Source organism: Chroicocephalus ridibundus, chromosome 5 (assembly GCF_963924245.1).
Source record: "Chroicocephalus ridibundus chromosome 5, bChrRid1.1, whole genome shotgun sequence".
Lineage (NCBI taxonomy): Eukaryota > Metazoa > Chordata > Aves > Charadriiformes > Laridae > Chroicocephalus > Chroicocephalus ridibundus.
In genome coordinates, this window is record NC_086288.1 from 77,300,548 (window position 1) to 77,319,890 (window position 19,343).

The window sequence follows — 19,343 nt, forward strand, 5'->3', positions numbered from 1 at the left end:
ACTCAGGAAGGATATGCTATCCTTCTAATAAAAACATGCAGAGTGCCCTGCACGCAAACTCTGTAGATTCTTCAGCATATCTGAAGCTACTAGCTCAAGCACAAAGCTTTTTCTTCAGTGTTTACATTCATGAATACTACATGTTCATATAATACTATGTTATTACACATTTATATGTGTATCTATGTAGATATTTTATATATGAAAAATATCTTTTCAAAATATTCTTGTTCCATTTGTGGCTAAAAGCCCACGTCTCTTCGTTACACTCCAGCAACAAAACAGAATTTGTCCATTTTGTCAGTTTGGACGTTGTAAACACTTTTAAATGTAGAAATTGGATTATATTAAGCAGTTCCAAATAACTTGCAGTTTTCATAAAGCATTATGAGAAAAAAGCAAGCTAAGTGTTTAAAATTAAGACTACGACTATGGCTTTTTGAAAAAATTGTAGGTAGTGGCGATCCAGAAGGTAATTCAGGAGATACAGGTATTGCAGAGGAAAATGAGATCATAGAATCATAGAATCGCCCACGTTGGAAGGGACCTTTCAGATCATCTACTCCAACCATCAACCTAACGCTGACAAAAGCCATCACTAAACCATATCTCTAAGCACTGTGTCTACCCATCTTTTAAATGCCCCCAGGGGTGGTGCCTCAACCCCTTCCCTGGGCAGCCTGAGAGACTGCTCAATGGGTACCGGTTTGGGGCTGCTCCTGTTGCTGAGGGCAGGTTGCCACGGGTTGGGGTTGGGCTACCTCCCAAAGGTTTGAATTTTGTTAGCAAGTCGTAGGGAAGTGTAGATTTTGTTAGCAAGGCACCAAAGTGTGGATCTGCTTCGCTTCGCTCTCTGAAGGTCTGTGAGTCACCATCCTGTGCTAGGCCAAATGCCTTGGTCCCAGAAACTGAGGCCTGTTACAGTTCCTTTTGTCAAGCTTGGAAATAACTGCTTCAGCACTGAATTGGGCTGTTTATCCTCTCCTTTTAATCCCCTGCGTGATAAGCCAGGCAGTGAAAATCTATGTTCTCCAGGCCAGGGGATGCCAAACAGGTTGGTTGTGCTTTGCCTGCTGCTGACAGCTACAGCTTGTCAATCTTTTCCTGCCATTGGGAGATTCCTTTTTTTTAATTGCCTATAAAGCCTGAGTATTTAAAATCTCACATAAGAGGCTTAGGTCCACATGTATCACAGTTTTATAGCTGGGAGGCAAGATAGGGTTTGCATTAACGTAGTCCATAAGGGATTACAGGCTAAACGTTGTAAATTAACTGAACCGAGCATGAATCAGAATTTCAGCAGCATCTTTTTTTCTTCAGTGACTTGCAGCGTAATGCAGCTTGATCAGTACACTTCCATTTTCCTGTCCATTCTCAAACAATACAGGCTTTCTGCTTTGAAACCAATTTTTTTCCTCAGTGAAAATAAACAATAGGGCCACGTAGAACCACTTCCCTTGAAATGAAGGGCATTTTGTAGATAGAGGTGTCTGTCTGCCAGAAATTGCACTCACAAACATACTGTAAACAAAAGCTACTCCATAGATTATTATTTTTTTTGAGGCATGTGACATGTGCCTTATGATGTCAGGCCACATCAAACAAAATCACATCGAAAAGGCAGATAGAACTGGTAGAATTTAATCCCTGTATGTTCTTTCTTGTTGTAAACACAGACAATAGCTGATAGGATTTCCCCGTTCCTTTCCCCCATTCTTTGAGTTCCTGGTGGGTCATTTTACACAGAGCTGAATAAAAAGATGGGTGAGCTACATTTTTCCAAAGGCAATGTGAGGAGTGACTAAACAAACTGTCATGAAAAGGTAACTCGCACTGTGATGGTAACTAGCTAACTATCGCCCAAAAATGTGTTGGTAGCTATGGATGTAACACGGTAAATTACTGAAAAAACAGAGTAGTAGGGGTTAGTTTTTATTCTCTGCATAGCACTATTAAATTGAAAGCAAATTTATAATTACAGAGAAAATGACTACATTTCCCTCGCAAAGTCAACTGCCAAATTCTTGTTTATCTATTCAGATTTCTATTCAGATAGTGCTTACAAGGATATTCAGGAGCAGTTCTACCACAGATCAGGATAAAGAGCATTTATTAGATTTTCACACTGTCTTTTAAAAAATTTCTCATTTTTTGTCTCAGAAAATTTTGTAACTTTTTCAATATGCACTTACTATCATATTCTGTGATGATAAAAATATCTACCACTCGCCCATATTAGTATAGTGCATAGGACAAGTACAGGCAACTTGCAATTTGAGAAGGCTTGTCATGGTATTTTGACACAGTATGTCAGGGAAGTTTATAAACGGCTCTACCAGTTATACCCAAGGAGTGAGTGGTCACACAGGCTCCCTAGTATTTTTCCTGCTGTACTGAATGTAGCTGCTGGAAACAGGTTAATGATAGAATCAGAGAATAGTTTGGTGAAGGCCATCGAGTCCAACCCCACTGCCATGAGCAGGGACATCTTCAACTAGAGCAGGTTGCTCAGAGCCCCGTCCAGCCTGACCTTGAATGTTTCCAGGGATGGGGCATCTACCACCTCTCTGGGCAACCTGGGCCAGTGTCTCACCACCCTCAGCGTAAAGGATTTCTTCCTAATATCTAGTCTAAATCTTCCCTCTTTTAGCGTAAAGCTATCACCCCTTGTCCTATCGCAACAGGCCCTGCTAAAAAATTTGTCCCCATCTTTCCTGTAGGCCCCCTTTAGTACTGAAAGGCCGCTATAAGGTCTCCCCGGAGCCTTCTCTTCTCCAGGCTGAACCCCCCCAGCTCTCTCAGCCTGTCCTCACAGCAGAGGGGCTCCAGCCCTCCCAGCATCTCCAGGGCCTCCTCTGGCCCCGCTCCAACAGCTCCGTGTCCTTCTGCTGTTGGTGCCCCAGAGCTGGAGGCAGCACTGCAGGGGGGTCTCCCCCGAGCGGAGCAGAGGGGCAGAATCCCCCCCTCGCCCTGCTGCCTGCGCTGCTGGGGATGCAGCCCAGGCTGTGGGGGGTCTTTGGGCTGTGAGTGCACGTTGCCGGCTCACGTCCAGCTTTTCACCCCCCAGCACCCCCAAGTCCTTCTCGGCAGGGCTGCTCTCCATCCCTCCATCCCCAGCCTGTGCTGATACCGGGGGTTGTCCCGACCCAGGGGCAGGACCCTGCACTTGGCCTTGTTGAACCTCATGAGGTTCCCACAGTCCCACTTCTCCAGCCTGCCCAGGTCCCTCTGGATGGCATCCCGTCCCTCAGGTGTGTCAACCACAACACTCAGCTGAGTGTTGTCCGCAAACTTGCTGAGGGTGCATTCGATGGTTGCAATGATACAGTAGTTAAAACACTGGGATGTTAGGCCAGATATTTCACAACTGAAATCCGGAAAGAGAAAGCATGCTGAAATTCATTTCTATTTGTGTGTTTCACTTGCATGGAGCTGTGCAGCAAAAAATTAACTTAATTGCTCATGTTTGTTATTTAGAAATGACTGGGATCCCCCTGACAGAAAGGTAGATACCCGCAAGTTCCGTTCTGAACCAAGAAGTATTTTTGAATATGAGCCGGGAAAGTCATCAATCCTTGAACATGAAAGACCGGTAAGACACATAAGTGACATGGGTAATACAGTAAAGAGATTTGGTGAGAGGTCGTCTTTTTATTGTTTACTACTGATTATAACTAGTTGGACGAATATTGAAGTCCATTTTCAAATAGGATGTTGCAGCAATTTGTCTTCGCTCTTTCCTGATGATTGTGTTGAAAATGTGAATTTGGCTTATTTGCTAAACTTAGCTCTTCTGCTATTTCCAAGAAATCAAACCACCGCTCTGAAAACCTAATGGATGATAAGCAGAACTGTGAACTAATAGAACTGCTTTTTCTAATTGGCATGCATCTCCAGCACCCATAATACTCAGTAGTGTTAACAGCACACATGATATCTGATTAATTAATGCATAAAAATAAACTATTTGCATTTTCAGGATGTGCCTAATTGTACACTTAAGGAGATTTTTGGTCAAATACTGGTTGGGGCCTACAGGAAGGATGAGGAAGGGACTCTTTATCAGGGAGTGTTATGATAGGACACGGGGTAACGGCCTCAAGTTGAGAGAGGGTAGATTTAGATTGGATATCAGGAAGAAATTCTTTCCTGTGAGGGTGGTGAGCCCCTGGAACAGGTTGCCCAGGGAAGTTGTCAGTGCCCCATCCCTGGAGGTTCAAGGCCAGGCTGGACGGGGCTGTGAGCAACCTGGTCTGGTGGGAGGTGTCCCTGACCAGGGCAGGGGGTTGGAACTAGATGATCTTTAAGGTCGCTTCCAACCCAAACCATTCTGTGATTCTGTGAGATGCTGTGGAATCTCCATTTCTGGAAGTGTTCAAGACTCAGCTGGACACGGCCCTGAGCAACCTGATCTGATTAGACCTGCTTGTAGCAGGAGGTTGGGCTAGGTGACCTCTTGGAGGTCCTTTCCAGCCTCAGTTGCTCTGCAATTTCTGAGTGTCCATTAACGTGTAATTAGAAGTCTTTATTTCTGCTTTCTGAATAATGATCGCAGTTGTGGAATTTTTCACAAGCATGTCTGATAAAGCTACGCTTAATGCATGCAAAATGACCACTAACGGAACTTTTCACTTGCTGAAAGACACATTCACCTAGCCTTTCGAATTTACCTTCGTGCTATCTCAATACTTCCTTCTTTTAGGAAAACTGTTATGTACCAATGGCAGTATTTTCTCTTCTCGGGCTTTTACTTTGAGGTTGAAATGGTTGAGAGAGTCCGGCTTTAAAGAAGGCGTTTATGTAATCACCACTGGGTTATTATTTGCTTCTGTATTACATGCTTGTTCACATAATTTATTTTACTAATTTAAAATAAATTAAGCAAATAATTGAATTCTAGAGTATTTATTATGTCAACAGTGCAAAACACCTCCACTAAGCAGCTTTCCCTTGTGTTTTAGTGGTCTTTGCAGGAATATAATTGTTGTTAGCTAGCAAATACTAAGCTGTGTTTCTGTGAAATTAAGTTCTCACAGAACTGATGCATTTTTCAAAGAGGAAATTGGCATTTCTAGATGAACTGCTTATAAATCAATATAATTAAATGGGATTTAGTATTTATTATGAAGCCGAACTTAAAAAATAATTTTATTTAAAAGGTGGTGACATTTAATCTGAGCTTTTTTGATTGCCATGGCGCCATTATACGCACGGAGGTCATTTACCAGCCTTCCCAATGCCAAAGAATAACAGCAGATTCAAGTTAAAAGTAATAAAATTACAGTGATGTTTCAAGAATGCCCTCTCTTTTCTAATAAATTACATTTTCTACTAATGTAATGTGAAAAAAGAATTCATACAGGAATTGCAGTGCTGATGAATACGATCATAGATACAGTTTTTCAATTTTAGCCAACGAATGAAATGACAAAAAAAGTGATCTTTGCTGACTGTTCCTGAACCTTTTTTTGTTAACTTGCTTATGCATTTTATTTTTGTTGTTCTCGATCAAGAGGTTGGATTTTGAGCTTTGTGTTTGGTCCTTAAAATATTTCCACCCCGAAAAGCCTTAGTCACATTGTACTTACTGAGCAGTATCAGTCAAGGGCAAGGTCACACTTTTAGCATCTAAAGCTTAGACTAGAAGTTTATATTTAGCTGATATAAATACAGGGAAACATCTCTTTGTACAATAAATTTTAAAAGCTGAGGAAATAATATTCATGGATAGAATGGAGAGATTTTTATTTATTTATAAGTCAGAGCTGTAAAAGATTGGAGAATGCAAGAGATGAAAGTTGAGCTGACACTAGTGTAACATTATTGACTGATATAAAAATAGATGGAGTAAGCTATCCCAGTTTTATCAGTGGGGAATTTCTGCTGTTGATAACAATGATGTTTAGCTTTATTTGGACCAAGTTAGAAAAAGAAAAAGACTTGGTTTCACTAAAGCGTTTGCTGTCCTTGTGTTCATTGAATGGGGTATGGGAAGTACAACTCGGGAATTGTTAAACGATGGTCAGCAGAGGAGGTTAAAAGATTTTTCTGAGTGTCCAGGAAAATCTGAAATTTGAAAATATTGTAGTAGTTCTGAAGGCAGATGAAAACTCCAAATTCTCGATTTTGTCAATATTGCATGAGTAATGTCTTTCATCTTGGTAATTTCAGAATTTCAAAAGATTTGATTTTTAATATCGAAAAAATTGTTCTGATGATACTGAAAGAAAATACTAATCAAATCAAATCAAATTATAGAACATAAAGATAAATATTTTATTAATTTTGTAAAAGATGGACATTTACAACATTTGAAATAGAAATTCTTACTTTATCGGTTTTGCTAAAACAAAAAAGTCAAAGGGAGTTCTCCAACACTCCAAATCTTAAAATTTTTTGCTGAAATTAAATCATTTTCATGTCTACAGGATTGCAGCTTTGGTGGCAAAATGATCTGAAGGAAAAAGAAAGAAAAATATTTACAACTGCCTTTTATGCCTGTTTAGTAAAACAGGACAGATGAGGTTTGAAAGATCAGCGTTGCCATTATTGACGTAGATACTCCATTGGAATCAGTGGTCATTAATGTGGAAATTAGAAACATGGGAAGAATATAATAAAATGAGAGTCAATGTAAAACTAAGGTTTAATGGGAAATATCATTCAGCAGATTCTTATTGATTAGATCAAAAGAATGTAAGAAACAAGAAACCTAAAAAAAATCACCTAGTAATAAACGTTACATGGATAGATTGGCGAGGGGTAGATTATTATCTTTGTTATGGATATAAAAAGATAAGCGTAATTGCAGGCTGCACTATCATGTAGCAGCCCTCGTCATGAAATGGGAAATTAATGTTTTTTCTTCTGTAATTTGAACTTGTAAGGGTATAAAACATCAACAGAAAGGAGGGGCTTGGGTTGATGCTTTGAGATTACAGCTACATCTAAGTGACATTAAGCTGTTGCATAGTTTGCCCAGCAACGGTGTGGCAGCTGCTTTTTTCCCATTTCAATAAGCCCAGAGAACGTTCCCATTTTGTAAGGTGGCCCGTAAGTCGTTCTGAGGAATGTTTCCATCTCCAATGGCTGCAATTCAGTAAAATGCTCTTTTTCTCTAATGTCATCCGAACCATGGATTTGTTTCCTAAAATGGGTGTCTACTTTCAGTAAATAAGTAAATGGCAGTGTAATAATTTAATCTACTCCTGTGGATATGAAGCTAACTTTATTCTTTGCTAGCTTCAACCTTGTATATGTGAAGTACTTCCTTCATACATGTACAGTTCTCTATTTCTGCAGTAAAGCAAGAAAGGAAAAATCCTGCTGTTACTGTAAAGAAAGACTTTGTAAAACCGGGACAACCAATAGGTGCTTTTATTTCCATTAGGTGTTTTAGTCTAAGCATGAAGGTACACATGTGCTAGTCAGATAAAACTGTCAGGTTACATTTTACTTCTAGATTTTTTTATTATGTTCAGTATACAAATTTTCTACTGAGTTTATATGCAAGAGGATTTCATGATCAGAATAAATTAAAAAACATTACTGTTTTGTCAAATAGCAGAAGCAGTCTGGGCTTGCACCGTGATGTACATCTGTTGTTTGTTGGTGTTTTGGGTTTTTTTTTACTGTGGTGGAAAATTTGAAGTTTTCTTTAGAATATGCAACTTTGATCACCTTTGACATCTCAAGCTGGTTATCAGAATGTTCTATGCGGTTTTGGTTGAGTTACTTCAAGAACACTTTGTCAACTAAAAAAAAATTTCTCAGTGTGTTTTAAAATGAAATCAGGAATTCCACATATAGGTATGTTTTGATACGACATTAGAAAACATGTCTTCTCATAAAGATATGGGGAGACTAGGTCAATCTGGTGGTGGACTTGGAGCTACAACAGCTATTTAAATGTTAGGGGGAGGGGGGAGGAAAAGAGAAAGGAAATCTCTTTAGTTTGGCCAAAGCCAAGCAGACAACAAACATCTCGGTCCATTCTTCAGTATGGTGTCTGAAATCGCAAATGCAAAATATTAATTTGACCATGCAGATCGTATAAGAACCTTTAACCCACCAGATTAAACGCACGATTTTGATTATTACCTGTGAATGTCTAATGTATATCCGGTCAAGCGCAGGCAAAGCTGCGTGCAACACTATAGATGTATTTTTTTAAAACAGCATCAGTGTTCTTTTATACTTGAGTACGTCGATGCAGAGCTGTGTTGACCATCTGATGCAAAAAGAGTAAAGATACTTAACTGGTCTTTGGTAGCATATTTTCAACAAATAATGAAAATGTTGCTGAATGACTAGATTAAGGATAAGAGCACAAGAACATGACTTTGTTGACTGACACGTCATAAGAAGAGAATTTACCTTCTTATTGCTTTTATCCTCTGTTCAAGCAGTTTGGGAGATACTTTGTGAGACCAAGCCAAAACCAGTTTTTTAAGTCAAAGTGATTTGTTCATTTGAAGTCTCTTAGAAGGGGAGAGAATAGAAAAAGGTCCATCAGCCAAATTGAATCTGAAAGCCAAGCGAAATCAATTGCCGTGTATTGATCTCGGGAGCCCAGGCACCATCCTCCCTGGAACTGGCAGGCAGCAGCCAATTCGCAACCTTTAGTGCCCGGTTTCTTTTTGTTTGCTGCCCTCTGCGGTTCAAGCTGTAAATAAAAGCAGGACTTGGGTGCGTGGAGTTTACATGCTTTCTTCTGCTCTCATTTTATTTGCGCCCTACTACACGAGGAGAACTCAAAAACTTAGAAACGACATAAAATACGCTATTTGTAGCTTTTCCTTTAGAAGCAGAAATGCGGGGGAGTTTAAGCTTTTAACTTAGTTGCGAGAGTAGTTGAAGAGAAAAGAGGAGCCAGCTCCCATTCTCATTTTGATCTCCTTGGCTAGCTGGGTGGAAGCCTAGCTGGTCTGACGGTGTGTTCTGGCTCCCTGCAAGAAGGGACACCGCTCCATCCATGGCTTTGTAGTGCCGACAGCCCCGCGATTTCCACCCCATATGCATTTCATGGGATTTATTTATTTATTTATTTTATGTAGATGCACCCAATTGCTCATATTAATATTTCTGTCCATGAAAATTAATTCATTGGTATAATAGAAAGAGGAAAGCATGCTATAAATATTTCGACATACTGTAACTTAGTTTGAAGAAATAAAGAAAAAGCCTTTTTTTAGTGCAGTCTTCTCAAATTATCCAGATCTAAATTCTGGATTATTTTCTTTAAGGTAAGCAAAAAACTCTGAATACACCAAGCATTCTCTGTAATGGGAATCAAGTTGATATAGAACGAAGTTATCTTCTGCTTTGTGAATCTGACAGTTTTTGCCCTCATCTCTCTGTAGACGAGAATCCTGTGTTTTTTCTTAAATCAATTATAGTCCCTATTAAGGTGACAAATCTTTACTGGTAAGCTCATGAAACTCATTTCAGTGGTCGTTTTCTACTAAAGACTTGGGTGTGTACAGTAGAACTGAAACAGTTGTGATTAGTGGTGCTGCATTATGTCTGTGGATGGTGGAAACCTAAGGGCAAAACTCCAGAGGAGCTTCACCCCTAACCCTGCCATGGAGCACGGGCAAGCTGTTCCTCACTGGCTTTAGCGTCCCACTCCGTTCACAGCAGCAATGCATCCCTTCCTTGAAAGGGACGTTGTGGAGATAAATCTATAAAACAACAGTTGGTGTCCAGATACTTCATGAACAGCTCGGAGATATGTGAGGACCAAGGTAGTTCAAAAGGGTTGTTGACCTTTCAATAGAGCAAAGTTGGCGGTCTGTTCCAGCAACATCAAAGGCAGCAAGAAAAGTGCTGTAAGACGTTTAATTACCTGAAATGGTCAAGAGCGGGGTGTTATCTCTCGCAGAAAACAGAAATAGCTGTATGTGATTGCCGTGGCGTATTGGTGACAGCTTGAGCCAGGAGGAAAAGGCGGTACATACTTAATCACCAGTATCGTTCTTTATGCAGGACCCTGTCTTCTTCCTTGAGGATTGCTTTCTAAGTCACACCATAATTAGCGTCCAAGTTCTGATAATTACAGTTGCAGAGGACCAAATATTAAATTCAGAAATATCTCTAACAAGAGGCTTTCTCTGTTTCAGAGACCTTTAAGCCAACAGTTCACTGTAATTCTGTGCTGCGTGACAGCTTACATCAGATCCTCCAAAAGGAACTGGAGCTATTTAGAAAATAATCAATGCGGCCAAGTTTACAGTTGATTAGATATCCCATTGGGAGCTCTACTGTTTTGCACTGTCGTGTTTTCATGCTACTTGAATAAATCTGTCAGTTATTCTTCTGTTCATTGAAAAATTTTCTTAATGCTATCTTCAATTGCTACTTTATCTCTTTGCTGTGAGAATTTTCAGCCGAAAACGATGTATTTCACTGTGGAAAAAACTGCTTCATTAAGTCAACAAGGCTGTGGGAGATAAAGCATTACAAAATACTACTAAAACAAGTATTACGGAATGCGTACATTTTTATTGCCTATTTTTTGACCATAGGATTTAAATATACCAGTTCCATTTCATATGCTGAAGTGGCTTTTTAATATAGTCGTGCCTGCATGATGCATATTCCTTATCTCTGCTCAGCGCTTGCTTCAAGACAGCAAGATCCAGAATTAACATGCTTTGTGAGAAGACAAGGAATGACCAAAAGCAATACTAATAAAATTATATCTTTGTTGCTGATCAGGTGGGCAATTTCATGCCTATGCTGAAGATGGCAATCGTTTAAACCATCTTCTTAACAAGGAATCTCTCGTAGCATTGAATGCACTGAAGTAATGCAGCGGTGTTTACAGAATTGGTCAAAGAGCCCTCTGAGCTTTAAAAGAGTAATTTTAAAACATTTAACATCTTCCAGACATCGGAAGAACAGCAACAAAAAGAAAAGCATTAAAGCTCCCAGTCAATGACAGCTCTTGAATAATACTCTCTGTCCTAAATACCGTCTTCATTCTTTGATTTTATTCCATTCCTTTCCCCATATTTGTTTTGCGTTTGTGTGTGTGTTGATAAAGTGACATGGCATTTCTAGCACCTTGCTCAGTGTGTGCCTTTTCCTTCCCTTTTCCTTCACAACTGCTCCAGACCGATCGCATAAACCCAGATGACATAGATTTAGAAAACGAACCCTGGTATAAATTCTTTTCAGAACTGGAGTTTGGATGTCCGGTAAGTGAGGACAGAATATTAATATTTAAACATTAGGAAAAATATTTTTATAATGAGGAATTTACAAATCACCAAATTCAGCAAACATATGCCAGTAAAGTTAATACGATGTTTTTTGAGAAAGGCTAATAAAGTCATCTCATGCATAGAACTACTATTTTTCAAGTGGACCCTTAACTTGCCAGAGTAGTGACTTTAATAGCTTTAATAGAGACTACATATTAGAAAAATAATAGTGTGTAAATATTTAATAACAAGATCAATTGCACGTTAAACAGGGATGTTTACCAGTCTACCTAAATCTTTTGCGTTTGGCCGGATTATTTTCAACCAATCTTTCAGAACAGAAAAACACGTCAGTTTGCGTTAGGGATGCAAAGTTACGAACCTTGTATTTTACTTAAAGGAATGTGTCTGAATTTAAAGGCAGTCAGCCGTATACAAATTGCTTATGGCAGTAAATGCTGAGAATTTTTTCCTTTTTGTCCTCTTATATGCATGCATGCAGAGTATGTATTTTGTGCCTGAACACAGGGATACGGGTTTGCTCCGTTTTCAAGCTGGACACCTGCTTGAAGAAACAGACTTCAGTTCTGCTCCCATTTTCACGAATAGCCAGGTCCAAAAAAAAAAAAAAAAAAAAGACTAGGGCAAACAGATGCCACCTTAGTCCTACTGCAAGCATTTGTGTTTAAAATTACAAACCTGAAAACCTCCATTGGTTGAAACAGATAAACGTCAGCGATACCTCAGGTTTTTCACTTTTGGTTGCCTACGCGCTCACAATTCTTCTGCGAATCCCACCGGCCGTATTGGCTGTAAGCACCAAGGGCTCTTTATAGATTTTATACAAGGATAGAACAGTGTCGTTGTCCTCGAAGCAAGACTGAGACCTGGGTTCCACTTCCTCCCTGCCTTAACGACTCGGTTGGAGATGCACTTGCTCTTGCTTTTGCACACCCCCCTCTGGCTCCACGGAGCTCAAGTTCCTTCCTGCACACTTTAACTTTAGGAAAAAGGATAACAAATGTCTTCATCCCAGGAGAATGTCTAACGCAGTGGTTAGAGTACTTTCCAGACAGGTGGAAGATGTGGCTTCAAATGCCCTCAGAAAAACAAGAGATATACTATAGATATAGATATTTTATCCCAAGCATTCCTTCGCTCTGGTTGAGTATCCTCCTAGCCCCCCGGGATCCTGGGCAGCTTGAGGGAAATCCCAAATCCACATTTGAGCTTGAGAGTTACCAGGATTTAAAACATGCCCATTCTTACCTTTCCCAGTTAGCTAACAATTCTCTGGACCCCCCTCTAATTACTGATGTGCAGGGCTCCATGGGGAGCCTGAGCACTTGCCGCAGGGCCCTGGAGGGCACTCAGGGAACCAGGCACCTTAGTCCCTTTTTGTAGCTGGCCATAGGCCAAAATCAGAACTTCCGGCTACTTCAGTGGGAGCAGAAGAGAAAGCAAACCACATACATTCTTTTAAAACTTTATTTTTTTAGTCATAACATTTAAAAAAATTAGCCATTGAATATGACCTGAAAATAAATATTAAAAAAAAGTTAAATATCTCTGGGTTTAATTTCTTGTCCAGTCATCTATAACGAATCCCATTTTCACTGATTGCCTTTTATGTCCTTGTATCTCGCCATTCAAGCTCTTTTGTCATTCCTCCCTCTAGGTGGGCAGAAACAGTCCCAATACATTCTTCTGATGAACTATATGTCAACAATATTTAACCGATAATGATAACCTGAGAATAGTGTCTCCTGTAAGATAAAGTATATTGAGATTTCCCCAGTAGAACGTAACCGTGATGCTTTACACTATTCTGTCTCATCAGTATTAAAAACTTCTAGTAGTGATTCAACCATTCCAGTTGTAAATTTTACCACCTAAAGTTACTAACATTTTATTAAGATGCTTATAATTTTAAAAAATGCTGTAACGCATTCTTCCTTCCATTCTGCCCATATGTGTCACTCTTTGTATCTGATGTTGTCAACACTTAGTTTCTAACTGTGTCACCTTCTCCACATGTTTCATTCCTTGCTGCCATTGATTCTACTCCATTTCATCTCTACACTTCTGCTTTTATGATGCAGCCACCTAAAAAGCTTTTGGACTATGTTCAAGACAGTTCTGCTGGTGTTTCCAACGAGGTAAATGAATGATTCTTGTTCAGATGATTCTCTTGGGAAGAAGGGTTGGAGTGCTCGCCATTTGTGTCTTAACGTTTGTTAAGATTTAGTGCTTTCCTTCTGGTATCTATGGGGTGTTTCTAATTCACAATCATTGTATCTTTCCAGATCACTAGTGCATTTGGATGTTGATCTTATTTTCCTAGGAACTGTGAGTCCTTATCCCCAGAACTTCTCAGAGATTAACACTCGGAATTCCACAGCAGCCCATACATCTCTAACTCTTTGACAAATTCCCACTTCTTCAGAGTTGGGCAGGCGCACTGCTTTCAGACACAGTGAATACATCAACACACTAGTATTTTTTTAATTAAAATACCTGACTGCAAATTCTATATGTCAAGTGAAAGCCTTTGTGGCTAAGCCATCATTTCTCCAATTAAGTATTTACGGCTAAGGTTGCTAATCAGGCAATACAGCAATTAATAATCTTGTTGTAAATTTATAATGGCAGGATTGACGAGCACTGCCGTTACTCCAAACAAAATGCATCAGGATCAGGTGGTGGGCTGTCATTGCCCGGCTCTGAGTGGGAGAGATTCAGGCTTTCATTCCTTCTCCCCGCCTTCCCTCCCCATTTTTAGAGCGTTAGGGCAAAAGTCAGTGAATCCTGTAATGATAGCTTTACTTCATATGGTGGCTTTAACTCATTCGTGTTCATGATTCACTCTCACCTTCTGTAGTCTCTTCAAAAATTAAAGGCAAATCGTGGCCTTAAATTGTTAATTGTTTGCAAGTTACTCTGATTTGGTTTCAAGCTCTATAAATCTGGACAAACCTCATGATTGTGAAGTTCGGTCCCAGTTCTCCGAGACAGTAAGCTGCTAGGCCTTCGCTAATAGTCAAGAGTGCTCCGTATATCAGAGAAGACAATTTAAAAGCCCAAGGATGATTATTTGTGTTCAGTAGGTCTGGCTAAAATGGCTGTTAAGTATACTGGTTTTCTCATAGTTTAATTTACAAACACCTTTATCTTTTATTTTGAAACTTTTTAAATCTTGGAATATGATAAATCATGTTCAAAAACTACAGAAAATTAAATCTTTTTCCAGGGAGGGAAAATATTTCAAAATAATTTGTTAAAGTACTAGAACCATTATGCAAACAAGCCTGGTTTTTGTTTACAACTTTTGCCTACTTTTCCTAACTTCACTTTCAGTCACCATTAAAGTCGTGGTGCATGAAAACAGCTAAAACATCGGCTTAATTGTAAATACGTATCTGGCTTTTTGAGTAGAACGGAATCAAAGTATTCAACAAAGTCTGTATTTGGTAGTTTGGGGTGGTTGTCTCCAATATTTAATTATTTTTGTTGGGCAGCCTTTATCCATATAGGGCAGCGTTGAATATTCTGGAAGTTGCCTAATTAGCTTTGGAGATGGGGGAATAGGGGGGGGTATGTGTTCTATCGGGTCACCCGGAAGAGGCTTGGCAGGATCATGGGTTGATAAATGCCCAAGAGCTGATAGAACAGCTGCAAACAGTGGTACCCACCCTTGGCAGTAAAAAACCACATCCACTGTTTGCTTTCATCTTTCCCTATACGCCGTATCAGCGCCGGCTCTACCTGTGGGTAGAAGGTATGACCTCTACACAGCCTATATATAATACCATATGCCTGTGGAAAAATCAGTGTTGCAGAATGTGCGACATACAGCATCTTTCATATAGAGAAAACCATCAAAGAAAGGGCAAAAGGGCAAGTTACAGTCAAGGTGATAAGAGTATCTTAAAAGCAAAAGCCATACAGTAACCCAGCAGCCGATTTTGGCACGACACACACTTCTTGCTGTCTTGGGCGGATCACTAACACACTATTTATGGCCTGCGGAATGCTGTGGATAAAGAAGTTCTCTATGGTTTGGTTTCAGTTGTGTGATTTACCTGTTCCCTTCCATAGGAGGCCATGGGGATCTACACCGTCCTTGGGATTAACGTCATGGTCTGTATAGCCCCAGAGCCATTACAAGTGGCCTTCTGTCTGTTTGGCCATCATGTGACAGATGGTCTCGGTCCACTTTCTAATGGAAGGGGTTGGAACCTGCCTAAGAAATCCCGCAATGGATCTGCAGTGTTTGTGTCACTTCATGCAACGGTTCTAATAGAGGTCACCTGTGAGCCCCAGTTTCCTTCCTCCGCTGGTACCAGTCCACGTCAGTGACTGGTCAACAAAGATGAGGTTGATACTCGTAGTCGTGGCCAGTTTTGAAATAAGACTCTGACGTTTTCCAGAACAGGCTGGGTGTGTGTTTTGTGGGCAGTGTAGGGAAGCGCATGGATCTACGGCCTTTGCTTCACTCCATTGTGTCGAAATGCGAGGAGAACTGTGGATACACTAGCTGTCGGCGTGAGCGACGCTGCTGCTGGCTTCTATGGTTTTATTGCAGGCAGACCTCACAACGTTAGATATTTATCTTAAAATCATTGAAGTTGGATAGTGATGGGAGAATTGTCATAAAGCAGTTTGCAGCTTTCAGAGGATGTAAGGCAAAAACTTGAAAATATGAACTGTGTGAACAGTAAAGACTTGAGAATAAATACCTCCTTCAGAATGTATTTTAAAAAATAAATACCACGATATTTTGTTTAGACAGAATAAGTTAACAGTAACGCACTCATCATGAGCCCAATATTCCAAATATTGAGAAATAAAATAGGGATGATTTCCTGAGTGCTAATAGCAGGTTTATGTCCTGTCTGAGAATGTCTGATGATCATCAGCACAGCTCCATAACAGAACTGGCTCCAAAACACAGGCTTCTATTTAATCCACCTTTGGAAAGGAGGTTTGATTCTTTCCTCCTTTCCTAGAGCGGATGGCAAGGTTTTGTTTCACAGTAGCCCTTCTCTCTAATGTTTAACTCCATTGACTTTATGAGCTCAGTTACAGTACTTCAGTTCTTCACATTCAAATCCACAAATCAGTTTTTATTTTAACATGTCATAAATAGTTGGTTTATCACCTAAGATCAATGCAATGATAGATCATCTTAAAAAAACCCAGACCTTGAAATCTGGGTTTTGCTAGGAAAATGAAACTAGTAAGAAATAACTTCACAGTCATTTGCAGAAAAATACCAGGCTGGTTTTATCAAATGTAGCAAATAGAAATCAAATGCAGTGATAAAACTTGATTGTATTCCACGGTCTTGTGTACTCTCCCATCATGGGAACAAAAGCATATGATGTGGAGCACCACTGCCCAGAAATCCACCTGGGAAAGGGACTCGTCATGGTACGAGTGAGGCAAACCTTGACTGATGGAAACACTGGGAGAAGCTGGGCACATGGTCAGTAATGTTGGTAGTCGTCTTCCAACAGGCCATTACTGCAGCAGAGCTGCCCCACCGAGCGAGCCACCCTCCTGGCCTCACTGGTGCCCTCTTCCTTGAGAACGTGGGCTACCTCCCACTACCTCACCTTGTCCTCCTGGTAACAGCTTCATTCCCAGGTTATGTGGAGATCTCTCATCCACAGGCTGCAAATCGCAGATGAGTGTTGCCTGAGGACATGTTAATTTAGAAAGAATGAACACCATAATAATTCCTGGCAGGTGGACATATTGCCATTGATAACTTTTTTAATGTAAATGAGATGCAGATGAATAGAGGTGATCATGTCTCCTCTGATGTGTCTGGAGGTTGTATTGGAGGAGCTGAAAATAACTGCATGACACGTAGCCCTCTTTTTTAGCATAATTTTCAGAGCTTTTATTTCTAGCTCTCCTCTTTTCATCCGTAGCACAAGTCACTGGAGCAGAGTTGTAGATTACCACAACCTGAGCATCAGTTTCCACAACCTGAAAACCCATGATGCAGCGCAACCGTGGAAAGATAAGGATGAGAAAAAGATGAAATCTGTTCTTCTGGTTTCCCAATTTATTATAAAACAAAATATTGGTCAAATTGGAGCAATGTAGTGCATTACAATAGAATCACATTTGGGTTTTGGAAGCAGTTTCAGCGGTTTGGGGCTAGTTGAGCTCTGACAGGAACAATTTAACAGCATCTATCAGGTGAGAGTTGCAGCAGCAGCAGAGCAATGGCCTCAGCTTTGCCTCTACTGTGGTGACGGAATATTAAAGGAGACACATGGCTTCTAGAGCATGTGACTCTTAGAGGTATTGCCTGCGTCTTGCACTGCTTTTGTTCTGAAGAGATGCAAAGACTAGCAGGTTTAAGCACACGGATTACTAAAACAATGAAGCGGTACGCTTGTGGGTTCATGATTTAGTCCAGTAGTCTATTTCATTTCAAAGCAAATTGGAAGAAAACAGAGAAGTCGTTATAACCAAAAGCTTGGGTTTCCCCTTTTCCTAGGCACGTGCTTACTTTGAGATTTCCCCCACAATGAAATGCGTGTGGGTTTGCGGGATGAAAACGTGCCACCTTGAACCATCCAAGATCACCAAGACGCCTTGAAATAGGCCTGGAACTAAATTCCGTCAATTACAGGCCAGTTCCTATGCTGTCTCTTGGTGAAATACCAGAGTTGCCATAACCCTCTTTGCCAGCGTTACAACCCAATGTTCACAAAATGTTGTTGCCTTCAAAAGGTCTGTTGAAATCAGGAGGAACAAGAGCTGTGCACAAACCCCTCCAACAGGGTATAGCTCACATTCAGAATGCTAAGCCTCCTGGAAATTCATGTTGGAGCTCGTTCCGCCACAGTGTTTTACAAGTTAAGCTACTTATGACTTGAGAGAAGTATCAGGAACCTAGTTCTGCCGTTTCTAGCGGTCAGGTTTATGTTGCTGGGTTTGCAGTGAGCATATTCTTGATAGATCACTTCTCTCGCGTTTATAATCCCACTGGAGGAGGGATTCTACCTCTGTGTTTATACAGCACGTTATTCTGATGCAAACTGGAGCTTATGAATGTGGCAGTATTTAACAGTGAGAATAACAGGAGTAGTAAGGAGCAACACAGAAGAAATAGTTGAATACTTGTCCACAAAGCAAAGAAATTTCTATTTATAAAAAATGAACATTTTGAAACCCTTATGCAGAGATCACCTTAATTAAGTTATAGAGGACTAATTTTCTCTGGAAAGTAACTTTAAAGTCTTTGAATTATTAACCTCTTTTAACTGTTTACATCTCAGCTGCTGTTCTTACCAAAAACGCGGAAGTTTTCTTTACCTGATTTTAATGTGACTTAAATTAAACTACAATTAAAAATTATGGAGAAAATGAGAATGATCTTAGCTGAAGTTTTAGACAGCATTTGATTCATGTTGTATCATGTTTGTGTGGTTCTTCCTGCCTCCCAGTATAATAAATTTCAGTACAATCCAGAAATCAAAACCTCCGTGAGTGTCCTGACGGCATCACTTGCTACGTGATGCGGGTCTTAAATAACGATGGCTACTGACAAATGAGCTCTCACCGACCAATCGTATCGTCCTTACAGTGCCCCACCTGTAAAAGTGGCTTCAACAGTTGCTGTAGAATGTCATTTAAAACATAGTCTCATGAAATCTGTTCCCAAATATTCTTAGACTACAGGTGGCCTTCTAGAAGTATACCTAAGTGTCAGCCTGCAAATCGGGGTGAAGTCCTGTTCACGAACTTGCAATTCAAATCATGGGGAAAAAAGGGATACCTCGCCAAAACCAGCACTAACACGGGCCCTGAGTGCTATTACATCTTCAGTCCTTCTGCACAGAGAAAAGTCTGTACAGACTTTTCCATACAGAGAAAAAAATCCAGAGGGCTTCTATGGAGAGAAAAATAGTTCCAGCAGCTTACGAAGCTGTATGGTAGTTCTGTTTCCAGTCCATGGGGTGAGCTCTGAAATGACACGCCAGGAACTTAGAACAAGTTTAACCTTTGAATCACGCTGCTTTGTACCCGTGAAGAAATACCCCTGGGACCATGCGGTTCCTCCGGGATTCATACCTAGGTACCAGAATTGTAGTATTACCTGATTCTCACTGC

General features: G+C 40.3%; 1 protein-coding gene across 11 annotated transcripts in view; it reads left to right on the plus strand.

Annotated features, from left to right (window-relative positions):
• Window positions 1-19,343, plus strand: part of SORBS2 (sorbin and SH3 domain containing 2) — a 187,963-nt gene that overhangs the window by 138,276 nt on the left and 30,344 nt on the right. For all 11 annotated transcript variants that reach the window (XM_063335331.1, XM_063335339.1, XM_063335330.1 and 8 more), the window contains one exon: window positions 3,478-3,592. In XM_063335331.1, the coding sequence (XP_063191401.1) occupies window positions 3,478-3,592 (115 nt within the window). The remainder of the gene's footprint in view (window positions 1-3,477; window positions 3,593-19,343) is intronic.